The following is a 17,158-nucleotide window of genomic DNA, read 5'->3' on the forward strand; positions in this document are numbered from 1 at the left end:
AGAGGCTGGAACAGGGACCAGTCTCACTGTCGGCTTTATTTACTGTTGCATCAGTCAAAATGTGAATGCTGTAAACAGACAAGAAGAGACTGTGGATGAAACATTTGCTGGGTGTACTGCAATGGCTTCTTTCACTTTCAAAATGTGAGGCTGCATGGGAGGATATTTATCCATGTATGGAGGGCTCGGTACTTTATAAATTGTGTATTTTTTGGCAGCAAGGTGGTGGTTCCCTTTGTACAACTGTTGTTTCAGGGGAGTACCCAAAAAACTCATGACATTCTTTGCTGCCACCAAACTGCTACACCAGAAAGTTTAATTAGAATATGCGTGGTATTTAAGAACCATTAGTAAGCAAAATATTCATATGTTCCTCTGGAATACAGTGAAATATGTCTCAACTAACTGCAGGGGCATCCAGGCCATGCTGTTTGTGTTGGTATGTGGTGGGTCTTCCAGGAGGGCACAAACCCAGCCTTGGGTCAGCCCAGAGAACAAGCAGTTGGAGAAGCTGCTGCTCTTAAACCTGGAGCTGCTCTTGAACCTGAACAGTTTGGTATTTCACTGCCATACCCTCCAAAACAATTTTGTTGTTCCCACCCAGTTTCGCTCCAGCGTGCTGGTGCCAGTCGTCACTTACTGTTGCACAGCTCAGAGATGAAAAGCATTTGATCCTGAAAGCCTTGTATTGGCCTGAGCCAAGAAACAAGTGTTAATCAGTTGTTGGCTGGGAAGCAAAACAGAGAGTTAACCAGAACACAGCTCCTTGACTCAACAGTCAGTATCAATTAGCAGATCAAATGGAGCATTTCCCTCCTCTGCTATCAACTCAGATTTTTTTTTCTGAAGGCTGATGCTGGAGCTGCGGTGTCTGTGGTGCAGGTAGCTTGGCGTTGGGCTCTCAAGCTCTGGCTCGGTTGTCAGGAGCCAGGCTCCCGGCTCAGACCCATGGAGCAGCATGCATGTGTGTGTGGGCACTGGCACAAGCCATCAGCCGTTTTCCGTCCCATATGGAGGGGTCTGACTGTGCCTGAGCAAAGCAGCCCTTTCCAGGTGAACAGATTGCCTGCGAGTATAAGCTCCCTCTTTAATCTCTGCCTGGTAGCAAAGACATAAAATGGCATGTTTTCTGCGGTAAAGTTTACAGGTATTTTGAGTCGTATTACTGCTGATGGCACTGCCTGAGAGAAGCACATGAGCTGCTTAGCACCGTGCCGCAGCCCTCGCAGGAGCGGCAGTGCCCATGCCTGGGTGGCTGTGGGTAGGAAAAAGGTGGCTGGAAGGTGGGAGCGTTTGGGGGCCATGCATGGTGAGCACGGCTGGGTGCCAAGGGCTTTCCTGGCTCTGGCAGAAATGCCAGGCTGTGGTTGGGCTGGGGCTGGGATGTGCTGCCGCGGTGGCATGGCTGAGCCTCACAGAAGTGTCCTCAGGCTGTGTGCTGGGTCAGCAGAGGGGCTGGTGCCCTGATGGGGACAGGCCTGGCGGGGGCTGCCGCCGTGAGCTGTGGGGTCTTATCAAATGTGGACACAGATCATGTGGATCCGCTGTGCCTTGTGGTGCAGAATGGGCTGCTGTTAGGTGAAGCCCAGCACCCGCTTGCCTTCCCGAGACAAAAAATAAAGTGGTGGTTTAGCAAAGCCGTTGAGTCCAGACTTGGACTTCCCTGTATCTGAGCTGCAAACATCAAGCGTGATTTGGTCTAAAGCACCCTTCCTTATCTGCAGAAGCCCAAAGGGTTTTCACTGTGTTAGTATGGGGATTAAATCAACTTGTTTCTGTTTAATACAAACAAAGCTAAATGATTATCCTATGTAAGCCAGGAGAATCAGTCTGCATGTTTATGGGGTCCTATATATCAATAACAGATGGTGCCTTCATGCTCACATGCATAAAAGCACAATAGGAAAACAAGAAAATTTAATTTCTGGATGCATATATTGAAAATACTGAATAACTGCACTGTAGTACAGCTCTGTTCAGCTTTACAGGCAGGTACATGAAGTAGAAAATCTTTTACGATTCATTAGTTGGCTGAGCTGCTCTGAATTTGGTGTGTGTTTGTGTTATGCTGAGGAAGCAAGGGTTTAACCACAGTACTGCACGGGTGTGTGTAAAACAGTTCCCAGCACAAGGCAGCAGGTAGGAAGCTAGGCTCTGGCTGGAAAAGGTAATTAGTAAGAGGAGAGACTGGATTTAGTGGGGGAATGTGTGTGTAGAAGCATGTGCACAGTCAGCAGATGCAAGCAGAGCTGTAGCCATTCTCACTTGGGTGCGTGTGGGGGGATCAGGCTCTCCTGGGGGTGCCCCCAGTGTGGCACAGCCTCGGCAGCTTTGCTGGGCCCCGGGAGGCAGCTAGAGCCGGGAGTTGGACTGGGAGGCGTGAGGACCGAGCAGCCAGCTGCTGGCCGGCACCATCACCCTGCCAGACCTGCAGGCACAGAGCTGCTTTCCTGCCTTGCCCCGTGTGATCTCCAGCAGCAAAAGCTGACAGTGTGTCGGCACGTTCAGCATCAGCAGTTAACAGCAGGGACCCACGCACAGATTTCTTTCCATGTTTGCTGAATGCAAACTAAGCTGTTTAGATGGGATATTAGAAAACCTTCCTTCCCCGCAAGGGTTGTGCAGCCCTGGAACAGGCTGCCCAGGGGGTGCTGGAGTCACCGCCCCTGGGGTGTTCAAACAACACACAGGTGTGGCGCTTAGGGACATGGTTAGTGGTGGCCTTGGCAGCGCTGGGTTAAGGGTTGGACTTGATGATCTTAAAAGTCCTTTTCAACCTAAATGATTCTACAATTCTATTTGGTGCGACAAATCACTAAATCAGTTTATTAGCAAGTTTCAGGCTCTTGCGTTGTTACTGGAGACTTGCTTTAGGAAAACCCGACTGAGTCACAGGACACTGCTTATTCTCCTGCTTCAGCACAGCTGAGTGGGACCGGACTGATTGTCGGGGGGCTGTCCAGAGCCCGCCAAGGAGACACAAAGTTCCTCTTGTTCAGCTGAACCTGACTCAGCTGGGGTGGATGTGAGAGCCAAGGGGTGGCGAGGTTCACCGGGGCAGCCGGACCACAGGCAGACGCCTGTCCGTGTGCCGAGGGAGATGTGGAAGCAGCACTGAGGGGCTGGCGTGTCACCTGCCTCACTGTGCTGCCTCGGCAGCAGGGGGACTGTAAGCTGGCAGTGGGCTCCCTGCCTGCCAGGGCCACCCACCCGTGCTGCCAGCAGCACCTGGTGACACCGCTCTCCGCTCCTGGCAGGGGACAGTGCGCTAGATCCAGCCCCACCTGCTCACCCATGATGCTGCCACGCTTGTTTGAGGCCAAGATACTTAACATCTTCCACCTGGCCACGCTTCTTACACTGGGATTTATTTTTGGGTTTTTTTTTTATGTAAAGGGCTGCATGCCGCAATACCAAGGGAAACTGTATATTTTAAAAAAAAAAAAAAGGTAAAACAAGTTAGAAAAAAATTAATTAGTTAAAAAATAAAAGCAAGTTCAAGTCTTGCTTTTGTTTTTGCTGGCACCCTGTGGCCCTCCCTCTCCAGCAGTGGCTCCAGCGTGTCTCATCAAATGGGGACAGGCTCTGGAGACCGGTGCTGATGCCAGTCACGTCCTTGCCCTGAGCAGAGGCAGGTCTCACCATCTGGAAAACCACTTGTCCAGCTTGCGAAGCCTGATGTGTCCGTGCTGTTTGCAGGGGGTGATGTGGGTTTCGGGAAGCCTCGCTCCGTCGGTCTTTCAGCCGCAAGTTGCCTTCGTCGCTGGCTTGCCATGGAGAAGGTGCGGTTTGCTAGCAGGGTGCTTAGTGGCTCCGCTCCCGCTTCACGTTTGTTGGGGTTTGGATTATTAGTTAGTGGGGGTTTTGTAGTTTTTTGCAGGCTTTTCCTGGCTTTCAGCTCCCTGTTGTAGCGTAACTTTTAAAGATCAGCTTCCCTGAGCAAGCGTTTTGCACAGTGGTGGATGGCCGGGCTGGTGGGTGTCACAGCATTTACCCCTTGGGGCAGGGGGGCTCTGCCCAGGGGACCTGGCAGGGGCTCGTTCACTCCCTGCGGCACGACGGGCTGCCTGGCTGCTTGGGCTGATGTGTTTCTGTCAGAAAATGCTTGCTTAGAAAAATCTTTTCTTTCAGGGGCGGGCCAGCCTCAGCAGGGGGCTGGGGGGGTTCTGTGCTCTGCTGCTGGAGCATTGGCACCTTCCCCAGAGCTGCAGGTGTGCCCTGTCCCTGCTGGGGGCTCACGGGGGGACGGTGGGGTCCCTCGCAGACCCATGGCCCTGGGGACGTGGTCAGGCTCGCTGCAACCTCTGCACAGCTCCGGGATCAGTTTTAAGTGCCCTGCTTTTAATAAAGTAGCCCTTTTGTTGCAGGTGTACGGCTCATATTCTCCATGCTTATCAACATCTTAGCAATCTTTGGAATCTCCATCAGATCTCTGAACACAGCTCAGACAATACCCCCAGGATATTAATGTTTGTACAGCTGCCCTTAATTCCTGCGGCCCGTTTCACTTTTCTTATTGAGCCAGAGAAGAGAAGTTTAGATGATAAACAACATTAATGGCCTGTTTGTGCTTTTTTTCCTCCAAATTGACTCTTTCATTAGAAATTCGCCTCTTGTCTCTGCTGCCATGGCTCCAGAGAAGTGGGGGTTCTGCTTCTAGGGCTAATGAAAGATTTTGAGGGCAGATTGTTCATCTCAAATGGGCACTGGCCTCTAAAATTAATTATGCAGATGCTGAGAAGTTTGCTACCAAGCAAAGGGACCACTAAGCACACTTGCATGCATCCTGCTCCCCCGTTGTAGCAGGCTGGTGAGACTGCAGCGATGCAGGGAGCTCTGCTGGCACCCTGACAGTATTTCGTGGTGAAGCAATTTTATTCCCAGAGGAAAAGGGGATGTGCTTATCCCACCCAGTGCTCATGTACCGGTGACCTGCTTTAGTCTGCTGTTGTAAGCCAGGCAGCCTTCCCTGTCCCTGGAGCCACTCTGGCTCCTCCCTCTGTTCTCTGCTCCGAGTGCCAAAAGCCGGTGGAGGAGATGGGAGCCCCTCTTGGGGTGCAGACCCTGATGCGGGGTGTCCTGGGGCAGCGGCCGTGTGGTGCAGGCTGCCCAGTCGGGCATCACAGCATCCTGGGAACTTCTCAAAATGGGCATTTTGGGAAGCAGCTGGACACCCTCTGAGTGACTGTTTCTTCTCTTCCTCTCCCCAAGCTGATGACCAAGCACCCTGCCAAGAGACTGGGATGCGGCCCAGAAGGGGAGCGGGACATCAAGGAGCACGCATTCTTCCGCTACATCGACTGGGATAAGCTGGAGCGCAAGGAGATCCAGCCTCCCTTCAAGCCAAAGGCTGTAAGTGTGGCTGCGTTAAGCGTGTTTCTCCCCTGCTGCTCTCCCACGCGCCGGTTCTCTCGTGCTCGTGGGTGCACGCACACAGATGTATGTGCGGGCGCTGCTTGTCCTACCCACAGCATGGAGGTACTGCCTCTCTGTCTGCTTAGAAGATCGTGTCTCCCCAGATCTGGCACGTGTCAGACCGCTGCCATGAGAGGATAACTCTGGGATGCCTTGTCTCGCTCTGGCTTGCAGGGGTAGAAACACCACATGTTTAGCTCACGGATTTAATTGCATTGCAATACTGTCTGTTCGTTTTCCCGGGGTCGGTGTTTCTGTTGGTGTCTTTCTCCCTTCTTCTTAAGCTGAACAGCTCTCTTTTTTTAATCTAAACTTTGTTTCAACATCTAGCTCAGCACCGTAGTCTATTTGCATTGGCAGTGGAGCTGTATTTCACCCAACAGTTTCTCTCCAAGGTAAAGCGGTGGAAGACTGGAGCCTGGCTCACGTGTGGGCGCTGACGTGGGTGGAGAGGAGCTCTGCAGCGAGGAGAACCTGGCTGCTCTTTGTCATCCCTGCCTTGCTTTGGGCTCTGCTAGCGAGAGATGCCGTGTGCGCTGGGCATGCGAGGCTGTAGGGGGAGATAAGCTGCCAGCAGCCAAGCTGAGGTGGAGGCATGAGTAATCTGAAAGCTTTGTCAGAAAGATGAGACTTCTTGACTGCGCCTTGGTCCAGCCGTCTTTGCAGTGACAGCTGGCCATGCAGTGCCCGTGCCAGCGCAGGGGTGCACCGGAGCCGCAGAGTGTCCTGCGTGCTGCGACAGGATTCCTGCGGAGCAGTGTGAGGGCACGAGCCTGCAAGCTGCCGTGCTCAGGCCTCTTGGTGTGACCCCGAGCATGTGGGTTTGCCGCATCCCCCTGCCTGTGGTGTCTCTGCCCTTCCCAGGAGAGGGTGCACAGGCAGCAGTGACCACAGACTCGGGGACAGGGACATCTCTCCCTGGATTTCTCTTTTTCTCTTTGCCACTGTTGGGCTGGCAGGGTCACAGCTATGTCTGAGTCCAGCTCCTTAAGGCGTGGGCTTATTCACATGTCTCCACCTCCTGTTAGCTGCTGCGCCCTAGCTGGGCACTGGTGTTTTACAGAAAACGGTGAATCCAAAGTTAAATCTGATTTACACAGCTGATATGGACTGATATTTATGCCCAGTGACCAAGGTGGGGACATTGCATGTTCTCTTAATCCATCAATCTGTCCAGAGATGCTCCATGGATTTAACTGAGCCTTTCTGCCCCACTGCCCTTAACAACCTTGGACATGTCTGCTTTTCCTCTGCTTTACAGTAAACCTGTTCTTTTTAAGGGCCCCTTTCAGTGTTTGGAAAATTTCTGCTTTCAGGGAAGACATGGAGTGGGAGTCCACTTGGCATAGGGTGCTCGGCTCCTTTAGCTCTCCTGCCTTTAAGTGCCTTTCTGCTCTAGCAGCCTTTTCCCTTCTACAGCTCCTTGCTTGACTGATCCAGTATGAACAAACCACCCGTTAGGTGGGCCTGACAGGAGACCCTGCAACCGGCTCTGCCTCCCGGCACGCAGTACAGATGGGGCAGCAGTGCCGACCCCGGGGTCTGCTCCTTGCTCCAGGTCTGCCAGCGGTGCCCTCTGTGCGTTCTGCACTGCGTACTTTAACTTCAGCAAGTATTTGTACAAAGGTAGCTGCTGCGCAGTGACACCTTTGCAGGGAACCATATGGGGCACTGTCCTCAGAGCCTTTCGCTTCCACGGCTGAGAGCCGCTTCTGTGCGGTGCAGTCTTGGGCTGCCCTCTGCACCAGCAAAGAGAAAAATGTCCCGTTCTCCTTCCTGCCTCAGACATGTGGAGATCCAGGTTGCCGGTAAGCAGCTGGGATGGCAGCGCAGAGGTCTCAGTTGCTGCCTGCCTCCCTTTCCCTGGGAAGGAACGGAATCTTCAAGCCATTAGACCTTGTGGGAAAGGCGTCGCTGGGAAGGCATTAGCTGTGATACCAAAGCAGAACAGTGTGCAAGTATTTGGGGTTATTTGTGCGCACCATGACCTGTTGGCTCAGGGTGGGACCCAGCTGTTGTCCGAGGGGTGCTGAGGCAGGCGGCAGGGTAGGCTGTGAGCCCCAGCGAGGGTGCTGCTCCGCAGCCGGGTCCGTCAGGAAGCCTGAGCAGGCACCGGGGCTTCGGGGGACTTGTTCTGCAGGAGCCCACATCTCTCCCGAATCCATGACGCGGGCTGGTTCCCACCGCGGTGTTTGCCGAGGAAGCGGTGCCCGCAGCCCCTGCCCATACCCCTGCCTGCACCCCTGCCCGCAGCCCCTGCCCATAGCCCTGCCCATAGCCCTGCCTGCCCTTCCCTCCCAAGCAGCTCCCCAGTGATGCCATTCACCTTGCGCTGTGGCGTGGCGTTACTGTTCAGTGTTCTACAGCTAAAAACAACTGAATTCTGTCACAAGTGCTTTATTACTGGGTTTATGTTGTAAAATGTGCAAATTTTGTCCTGCTTTAAATGTCTTTATTCTTTAAAAATCCTTTTGACGCCGGACCGTGGAAGGGGGGACGGTAAGCTGCCGTCTGTCGCTTCTCACCTCATGGCTGGTGCTGGGGAAAACTCTCCATGGGATAGGACAGGAAGTTTAACAGCAAGGTAGGCGCAGCTGATTTAGGATTTAGGTAGGATTAAGACAACTCAGGTACCTGCTGATAGCTGGTATTTCAACAGCAATGCATCTGTGCTGGAAAATGCTGCTCCTTTCATGCCAGCTGTGAGCGCAGATCAGAGCAGCACAGAAATGAAAATCTGGGTTTGGGAACTTCACAGCGTGTTCAGTGGCTCACGGGGAAGGACGTTATTTACTGGGTTTGACCTTCAGCCGTTTATGCAGGGGTTGAGTGCCAGCCGGAGAGGGGGATTTGTGCTAGCCCAGCTCTTCGCCTTGGCTTAAGTCTTTTTTTTTTTTTCTTTTTTTCTAATTGGCTTCTATAAAGGTAAGGTTGCAGAGATTGCCTGTAAGCCAGAGTTTCAAAATACGGAATAATACATAAATGTGGGCTCTACCTGCCCACAAGCGCCCGCAGCCTTCCAGTGCTCCAGCACCGTGTTGTGCCGGGCGCTTCAGCCCTGTCAGCGCAAGGCAGGGGCGACCAGAGCCCAGTCCAGTGTCTTTAGCCTCACGTCAACAAATTCTGCAATCAGCAGGTATCGTTAATTCGGGTTTGCTCATGGCTCAAGTAGCGCTAAGCCTCATCTTGCGTCTGTGAACCCTGTGGCCAGGCGGGTGGGTGCAGGAGGTGAAACGGAGGCACTGGGGAAGGTCCCGTCCCAGAGCAGCTGGGTGGGCAGCTCGCACCTCCCCCTGTTGTGTAGCACCCACCATTTTTTGGCCACTTTTCTATGATTTTGTAACATCCCTGCAGGTAGTGAGTGTGGATGTGAGTGAGGACCCTCCGTGCCTTCCCAGCAGCTACGTGCCGGGAAGGGCTTCACATCACTTCCTAGAAACCTGCATCATTTTACACCAAAGGAAAGAGAGACACTTCAGCCGTCTCCCTGGCTTGGGTGTTACATACCCAGAGCTGAAAATAAATTCCCAAGAGCTCATGTGTCGCTTCCTGCTTTGTGCTTGATTAACCTTTATCACAGAGATGGTAACGAGACAGATCAGGGTCTGGGTTGTCTTCAGTGTGCAGAAACTCGGCGGTTTTGACATGGGGCTGTGCTTGGCTGCTCCGTGGTTTGGCTTGTGCATAACAATTCCTTTCGTGGGTCTGCATTTACCCTGGGGAGTGTATTTACACTTGCCTGCTTTCCCTGTCTGCTTTTTCTGTCGTTGAGATAATTATTGGTTTTGGTATCTAATTACTCCTTTACTTTACATAAAGCCTAGTGATTTGAAAAGTCTCCTCATTTTGAAAGCGTTGAAATCACATGGCACAGAATTACTCACAACAGGACAGTGGTTTAAAAAAAAAATGCTTTTAATCTAATAATTTTTAATTGCATAAATTAATTTTATTTTATCTGCTTTGAATTAATTAATATTGAAATGCCATTTGTAGACTTGGATGTGTGAGAACTCTGGTTCCCCTGCCTGTGCATTTTTATAGCTTTAGTTTCAGTCTTTGCGAGGTGAGTTCAGATGTTTGCATTGGTGATTTCCTAATCAGGTGAGATTTAAGGATTGAGGGGGCAGCAGCATGCTGTGAGGAGGCGGTCAGATGTGTTAAGGTTAAACATCTGCTCTCATAATCAAGTCAAGATTTGCTCTGGTAGCCTCAGGGTTCCATCAAGGCGTTCTGAGATTCCCTTCTGATTGTTCAGCCGGTATTTTCAGTGTTTTGGGAAGAAATTTGGCTTTGTTTGTAGGGGGAGATAGATATAGGGGAGAGTCCTACATCAGAAAACCTTCACTGTGAAAGCTCCCAGCCTTTGTCTGGAGCAAGGATGAAGTGGAATGCATTGGAGCATCCTGAGCTGGGTCCTGGGTGGTTAGCTGGACACTTACAAATGAAAAGCACCATCATTCCTCCTGCCCATGGCTCAGCCCCAGGCTCATGCTGTGACCCAAACTCCCCTAAACACAACACATCTATTGCCACAAGTGTCTGAGCCCTGATCCTCCCCTGGGCAGCAAGCACCCAGGTTGCTAACCCAGAGCAGCACCAGGAAGGTTGGGCTCGCCCAAGAGATGCCTCCAAGGCCGGTGGGACTGTGTCTGTACCGCTGGTTTGGGACAAAAAACTGGGAAATCAAGGGTGTCTCCAGCCCACTGCTTCTCTGCAGCGCTGGGAGCAAGGGCTTAGTCTCAGCAGGAGAACAGCCGTCCTCGGCTTTTTATGATCTTTGATTGCATCTCGGGGATCAATGGAAAATATTTTATTATGCCTTTTGTCTCTATTTGAAATCAAGCTAGAAACCGATAAAATAAAAAGGCTATCTTCTAAGCTGACAGTTTTATTTCTGCAGCTTGAAAAAAATGTCATTCTATGCTGGCTATAAATATTAGACAGGACACGTTGGGGATTTATGTAAGATAAATTGCCAGCCTCCCCCTTTCTCCATTCAGGATGGAGTGATGCCTGTACATTAATATAGTACTAAAATGAGGCAGATTTTTCACAATGTGGCTTTAGCAAAAATGTAAAAATGCATACAGCATGTCTCCCATCTCTTAATGAGGAACTTAATTTTGGAAGCTTTAAAGGTGGTGCTCCTGCAGATAGCGACTGTTTGCCGTCTGGAGCGGTGCGGATCCTTCTTGCTGTCTCATCCCAGGCGTGTGGGCCAGACCCCGTGTCCAGAACTCCAGCGGTGCTGGGCCTCGGCTGCTGGGATAAAACCTGCCGCATTCCCCAGAGCCCGCGGCCGTCTGCGGCACTGCGGGATGCGGCGTGCAGGACAGCACAAGCGTGTGGTCACAGCCTGTAGACCTTGGGCTTGCATGTGGCTTCTATAAACCCCAGGCCAATTCCCAGCCTTAAGGTATTTTATCCATGTGAAAGCTCCCAAAGAGGAGTATATGCTCTTTGGCTTGCTGACCAGGTCAAGTTCTTAGGCATCTGAACAGAAAGTCTCCGAACGTCACAAAGCTGGGAATTAAATACTGTGGCTAGATGGAACTTTTAAAATTTAACATTCTTGCCTTGTTGCGTTATAGTGAGAATTATTGCTTGCCAGTATGCCTATTAAAAATATGTTTGTGCTTTCTATTTCAATAACTGGAAGCATTTCATAAGGATTAGTTTGAAAATCTTTATGGGGTTGCTAGTTTGATTTTTTTTTTTTTTTTTAAGACAGCACATTTCTTTGCAGCAAGAAGGTGGCTAGTGCTGTCAGACATTTCACCCGAACTGCCTTGCATGTCTCCTCCAAGGTCTCATGAAGCTAATAGGCAATGACAGCTATATTTTCAAAGCACTGTAAGGCTTTTGCTGAATGTTGGGAGTTGATAGAATCTGCAGGTGAGCAGCTTATTAGCCAGTAAACCCTGCTACGGTCTGTGTGACTGCGCGGCTCACCCTAAGTGCTGCAGATTTCCCCAGTAGTCTTGCTCGTAGTTTGTTTTATCCCAGCACTGAGGGGGAAAACTAGGGACAACGTGGCTTTGGAAAGCCCCTGTCTCTTTGTTTCATGACTTCAACTTCCAGGCTTTGTGAAACTGGTAACTGCAATTTGGGGAAGCTCTCATCTTCGGCAACCTCCTGGTGAAGTGGTTTGCCTTGTGTTTGCGTGTTTGGTTGGGGGGTAGTGGTGGTGTGTGTTTGGATTTATGGGAGGTTTTTTTGCCTAACTGCTCCCATGGGTGGCACCAAATCATTTTTGCATCAAAATACTTGAAAAAAGAGCAAATCATTTTGTAACCTACCACACCAGGAGCTGTTGCCTGGGCTCAGTGGTGGGCTGAGCTGTGGCCAGGGGCAGGAGCTGTGTTTGCGGAGCTGATGCTGCAGCACGTGTGACCAGGGAGCCTGGAAGAGGTGCAGGAGGGGAAAAGCACCTCCAAGGTCGCTGGGTTGGAAACCCTGCTGAGCTCACAGTCATGGACAGGAGATGCCTTTGGGAGCAGAAGCTGAACAAATCCAGACTAGAAATGTGCTGCAGGCAAAGGCATGGCCTGACAAAATATGAGAGTTACAACGGTGTGGAAGGATGGGCTCAGGGGCTGGAGGAGCAGGCATTCAGTGTGGCTGTAGTTAGGGTTAAATCGACTCAGACGTTACCCGTTGAACTTTTTTTAGAGGCTTGGGGATAAGAAGTGTCTCACTTGGCACTGTAAGAATGTACAAGAGCTGCCAAAGGAACATCCCATTGGAGGGTGATGGATGTTCACGTTGTCTTCCCTGAAACCTCTGTGGCAGAGGAATGAACTGGGAAATGTGGAAGTTTATGTGTATTTGTCTTTAATATTTTATTATATTTAGTCTGATGTTTATTAAAAATGTAAATCTGTTTCCTTAGCAAATGAAAGTTAAATGCCAGGAAGAATTGTCCCAGCACTTGACACCTATGTTCTCCGTGGGGAAATGGAAGGGGAGAACTGAGGGACCAAGAGGTGCTGGCTTCTGCATCTCTTTGGATAAAACAGGGCCAGGAGAGCATCGGCTGTGTGACGGCTGAACAGAGGGGAGAGTTCGCCAGCCGTTCAAGTGAAGTCATTACATGCAGTTCATAGGGATGTGACATGCACGTGATGGGTAGTAATTGAGTGCAATTTGTAGCTGCTGCAGTGACTTGGTATCCACCTGTTATTAGCTATTGCTATTATTATTATATTAAATCATGACTTGCTGCATGGGAAGTTACAGGACCCTTGTTTTGATTGCTAAGAAAATTAAATAAGGCATTTGGCATGTATTCCTGCTCCTGACCTCCCCCTTTCGCTGCAGAGACTGCAGCGGAGCCAGCCAGATCCTCAGCTGCTGCCCACGGCTCCTGCTCCACAGCAACCCAGCAGCAATGGATGGGTGCTGGCCAACGCCGTGAGGGTCTGGCGGTCTCGGGTGCTTTCCAGGCCCCACAGTGCCACGCCAGCCGGGACAGTGGTCACCAGATGCCAGAGCTTTTGGTTTCCTCTCTTGCCTGGCTTTGGTGGCTGCAGAGAGCTCACCGGTGCTCCTGGAATCCTGCCCTGCCTGAAGTAGGAGCTGTCGTTGGCTGCCTGCAGAGGGGTCAGAGAGAAAACGGTGGCTGTGGGCAGGGTCTGTAGGGGCAGCCAGCCTTGCCCAGTCGCAGTGCAGAGTGCCGGGGTGCCGAGTGGAGAGCCCGGCTGGCGGGCAGGAGTACCCCACTTCCCCAGCTCCCGCCTGCCTCAGCCGAGCAGCACCCCGGGCACCAGCACGGACCGTCAGGGTCTGATGGGCATGTGGGGAAGGGATGGAGCAGCCCTGGAAATTCCCATACACAAGTGCCTGCACTAAGATTTCAGCCAGCAGCAGTTTACAAGAGCTGTGCGGAAGGTGAGAAGCCCTGTCCTTGGGCAGGAGCAAGGAGAAGCCTCTAAGCGGTCCAGGCATGACGAAAACTTCCCCCTCGCGGGGAAAGCGAGATGACCGAGCGGGTGAAGCCGCAGGGGTCTTTCAGAAGCAGCTGCCCTGTGCGTGGCGTAGCCCAAGAGAAGGTACAGTGCTGCGTGTAGGCAGGGAACGACAGCAAGTAATTGCACTCCCATCTCATTGCTCTCCTGCAATTACTTGCCATGGCACAGCCAGAGGGTTTTGCAGGTCTCTGGCTGTGCCATGAGATAACATCGCTTTGCAACTAACAAAGCTCATACGTATTTTGCACCTTTTTCTTTTCTGCCACTGCTGCACCAAGATAAGGGGCGGCGGCGTGTGGCGAGGATGGGCGGGTGGCTGCAGCCGCATCCCATGCGCTTCTTTCTCCACCCACCATACGTTCTTTTCTTCCCCTCTCATAGTGTGGACGCAATGCTGAAAACTTCGACCGGTTTTTCACTCGCCATCCACCCGTCCTAACACCTCCTGACCAGGAAGTCATCAGGAACATTGACCAGTCAGAATTCGAAGGATTTTCCTTTGTTAACTCTGAGTTTTTTAAACCTGAAGCCAAGAGCTAAGTAGCTGTTTAGATGTCATTCCTGCATCTCTATCATCCAGTCCCAACTGCTGTTGTGGTGACATTTTCCATTGCAAAACTTGCATTCATGGTTTTCCTTTAGCACTACTACTAGAGTGACCATATTTCAAAGCCAGAAGTGTCTTCACGTGACTTGGGGCATGCCTGAAGGGCGGGTGATGCACGGTAAGCGCTACAGATGTGCTTTTATGACATTTTATTTGTAGAAAACGAAACCAGTTCATTGGCTAATGGAGGTAAAACGGAGAGGTGTAAGCTGTGGCAATTAGGAGAAATCTCAGCATGTGCTTTGCTTCCTGCTCTTCCCTTTTTGTAGTCTTTTAATATAATCATGAAAATGTAATGTTTAGCCTTAGTGGCAAGTAAGTGTTTTTAATGAACCTTACCCCAGTGTGAACGTGTACCCCGCAGTGCGGGTGCTGCCGGCCGAGCCTCTCTGCCAGGACGGAGCAGTTGCTCCCGATGCCGCCTCCCTTGGCAGCACTGTCCTGCCGTGCTGGGACCCCCCGCAGCACCCCTGGCCACCGCAGCTCCGGGCCGGTGGGGCTCTCTGCGCTGGGCCTGCAGCAGCAGCAATGAGTGATCGGGGAAGCCAGGTCTGCTGTCTGCAAATATTTCTCCTGATGGTGCAGTTGCTCAGGAGTGTTTTTTTAAATCAAAAGAGGCATATCCAGTTTTAAAGGGATATGAAAGAGCTGTTGCAGATGCTTTTGAATCCATGGTCACCCTAGTAAATACCATGCAGCACCGGTTCTCATAGCAAAACTTTTTCTTTTTTTCAAATGCCAAAGCAATTGATTGAGTTTGTTACCTGCGCTTTAAATGTGTCAAAAGTGGTATTAACACAAATGGGATGCTATTTAACTTTGAACAGTGTTGTGAATTCTGATATGAATCTTGTAAAGAAACTTGTTTCAACTAATAGTCCTACTTTAAAAAAAAAAAAGCAGCTAGGTATTTAAATGGCCTAAGTTTTGTTTCAGGCATCAAAGAAAACATTTCAGGAAGGGTGAATTTCTCTTGAAACAATAACTATTATGCAGCTTCCTTTTATACTCTCCTGCAGATGTTTGTGGGCTGTCACTGTACCAATCTGCTTTAAGTTGTACTGTGCCAATTTTTTTTTTCCCAATACTGATCATAAAATAAAAAGTGAGAAATAATGTCAAAGAAACCTGCATGTGTTTGGCAATAATGAGTTTCTGCAGTTCTGGGCTATCAGAGACGCCAGGAGCGCCAAGAGTCAGGGCTGCACTGCGCCGAGGGCTGGAGGCTGCCCTGGCTGCTCGGGGGTGCCGGTGCAGGGGCACAGGGGGTCCCCAGAGCTCCCGGCAGAGCAGCGCAGGCAGCAGCCCATACCACCGCGCAGCCTCCTGCACCACCGGTGGAGCCATGGCCCGTTCGTCCTCTGCAGCGTTTGTCCCCAAACCAAGGCGCGACGTACTGGAAGCATCTTCCAAGTGGAGAGCAAATGCCTGCGTGTCCTCTGCACCAGCTCATGCAGCACAGCCAGCGACCCTGCTCACTCGTGCTGCTCAAATACGGACAGGGAAAGGAGTTTCTCTCCGATGTCCCTTGGATGAAGGATGATTTGAGGTATCGGGATGGTGCTGCCGAGGCGAGCAGAGCTCTGCCACTTGGGGATCTCTAAATGCCTTGAACAGAGACAACTGCGGTATGCGCTTCAGTGTTCTGGAGCCTGCAGAGGCGAGGCTCTCGGCGAGGCAGCGCCGTGTCGGTGACTCAGCGCCGTGCCTGTGCGCTCTCAGAGGAGCAGTTGTTAAAAGCAATTGGCAGTTTCAGCTAAAGAGGGATTACAGGTTCCTGTGAACCTCCCTTCTCCTGAGCACATGCAGAATTTCCCTTCTGTCTTTGGAAATCCGCTTCTGCTGAGTTGCTGTGGTTCTGAACGCTGTAGGATTGCTCTGAAAGGCACCAAACAGCAGCACCGGCAGCAGCTGTTCCCTGGCATCCGCTGCCCATGCAGCCCCAGAGCTTGACCATGGGGAAGGGGCTCAGAGGCAGCGGCACTGGTTGGGGAGGATTCCCATCCTCTATGGTCCAGGCACAAATGCTGTTCCAGGCCAGACATTCCCAGTCACGCTGCCCTGGGCATGCGGGAGCCTGGAGTGCCTCTGCCACGCTGTCCCTCCTGGGCTCTTCGCCACCTCCCAGAATCAGTTAGCCCTTTGCTGGAGGCATTTTCAGCCTTGAATTTCCCCTGCCTTCCCCTCTCTCTGTTTACCAGATCCACGTAGCCGTTCCCTGCCTGCTCCCAGGCTATTCATCATCTTTGACAGAGGCCAAATTGCCACCAATTTCAGACAAAATTCAAGGTAAGAGATGATCAAACTCTACTTTGCTGCACTTGCAGCTGGGCCCTCCTGGTGCTGTGCTTTCCTGCCGAGCCCCTGGAGGGAGGAGCTGGGGTAGGGGGAGCTGAGCTGCTGTGAGCCCCCTCCCAGGCACGTTGCAGCCTTTGCCAGAGCTTTCTGCCGCTGAAAAGCAGCAGGAGGTTTTGCTCACCCGGGGGCTCCCAGGCTGAGCGCTCACCCTCTCTGGTGCCACTCTGACGGGCTGAGGACTGCGGTGGCAATTTGCACCAGTGGCACATGTGGACATCTCATTCCCCTTTGCAGCATCCCACAGCATTCCCACTTAGGAGAAGCTCCTGGCTTGGTAGGATGGTGTTGTCTTGGCTGATGTTGGTTCAGGTGGATGTAGTCTTCAGGCACCATCTGGTCTGCTCAGTATCCCTCCAGGAGCGGGGCAGGAGCCTGCTGCCACCATCACCTCCTTCCTTCGGCACGTGCTGGGGCCACAAGAGAGAGTCCCTGTGCAACCACTTCAAAACAGCCTCTTCGCAGCGAAGGGCACTGCCTCTGCTTTTCCATGGCCCCACGGCAGCCCCTCTCGTCCTAGGGGGGACACTGCTATCCACCGAGGAGGGCTTACACCTGCATTTCAGCTCCTTCACCCTTTGCCTGGCAGGACGCTGCACCTGGAGTCAGCTCCTTCACTCTGTCTGCCCATCCCCATTCCTGCTCTGTGCCCCTGGATCTGCATCATCTTCCTTCTCTGTGCTGTGGAGAAGAGCCCTGCGGGGACTGCTGCTCCCGCGTGTCCCTCACCGAAAGGAAGGCAGAGACCCAGCCCCTGCTCGGGGACAGGCTGGGGCCGGCAGGTCACGATGCTGCTGCCCTGAGCACC

At 51.9% G+C, this 17,158-nt stretch overlaps 1 protein-coding gene across 2 annotated transcripts in view; it reads left to right on the plus strand.

The window, feature by feature from the left end:
* Nucleotides 1-17,158, plus strand: part of PRKCB (protein kinase C beta) — a 129,399-nt gene that overhangs the window by 108,884 nt on the left and 3,357 nt on the right. Inside the window, exons 16-17 of one of the 2 annotated variants that reach the window (XM_055804308.1) lie at nucleotides 5,212-5,352; nucleotides 13,770-15,126. In XM_055804308.1, the coding sequence (XP_055660283.1) occupies nucleotides 5,212-5,352; nucleotides 13,770-13,928 (300 nt within the window). In that variant the 3' untranslated portion in view covers nucleotides 13,929-15,126. Of the gene's footprint in view, nucleotides 1-5,211; nucleotides 5,353-13,769; nucleotides 15,127-17,158 lie in introns of those variants that run through there. The other variant, XM_055804309.1, reaches the window with a different exon arrangement.

This window comes from Falco peregrinus, chromosome 5, assembly GCF_023634155.1.
Source record: "Falco peregrinus isolate bFalPer1 chromosome 5, bFalPer1.pri, whole genome shotgun sequence".
NCBI classification, from domain to species: domain Eukaryota; kingdom Metazoa; phylum Chordata; class Aves; order Falconiformes; family Falconidae; genus Falco; species Falco peregrinus.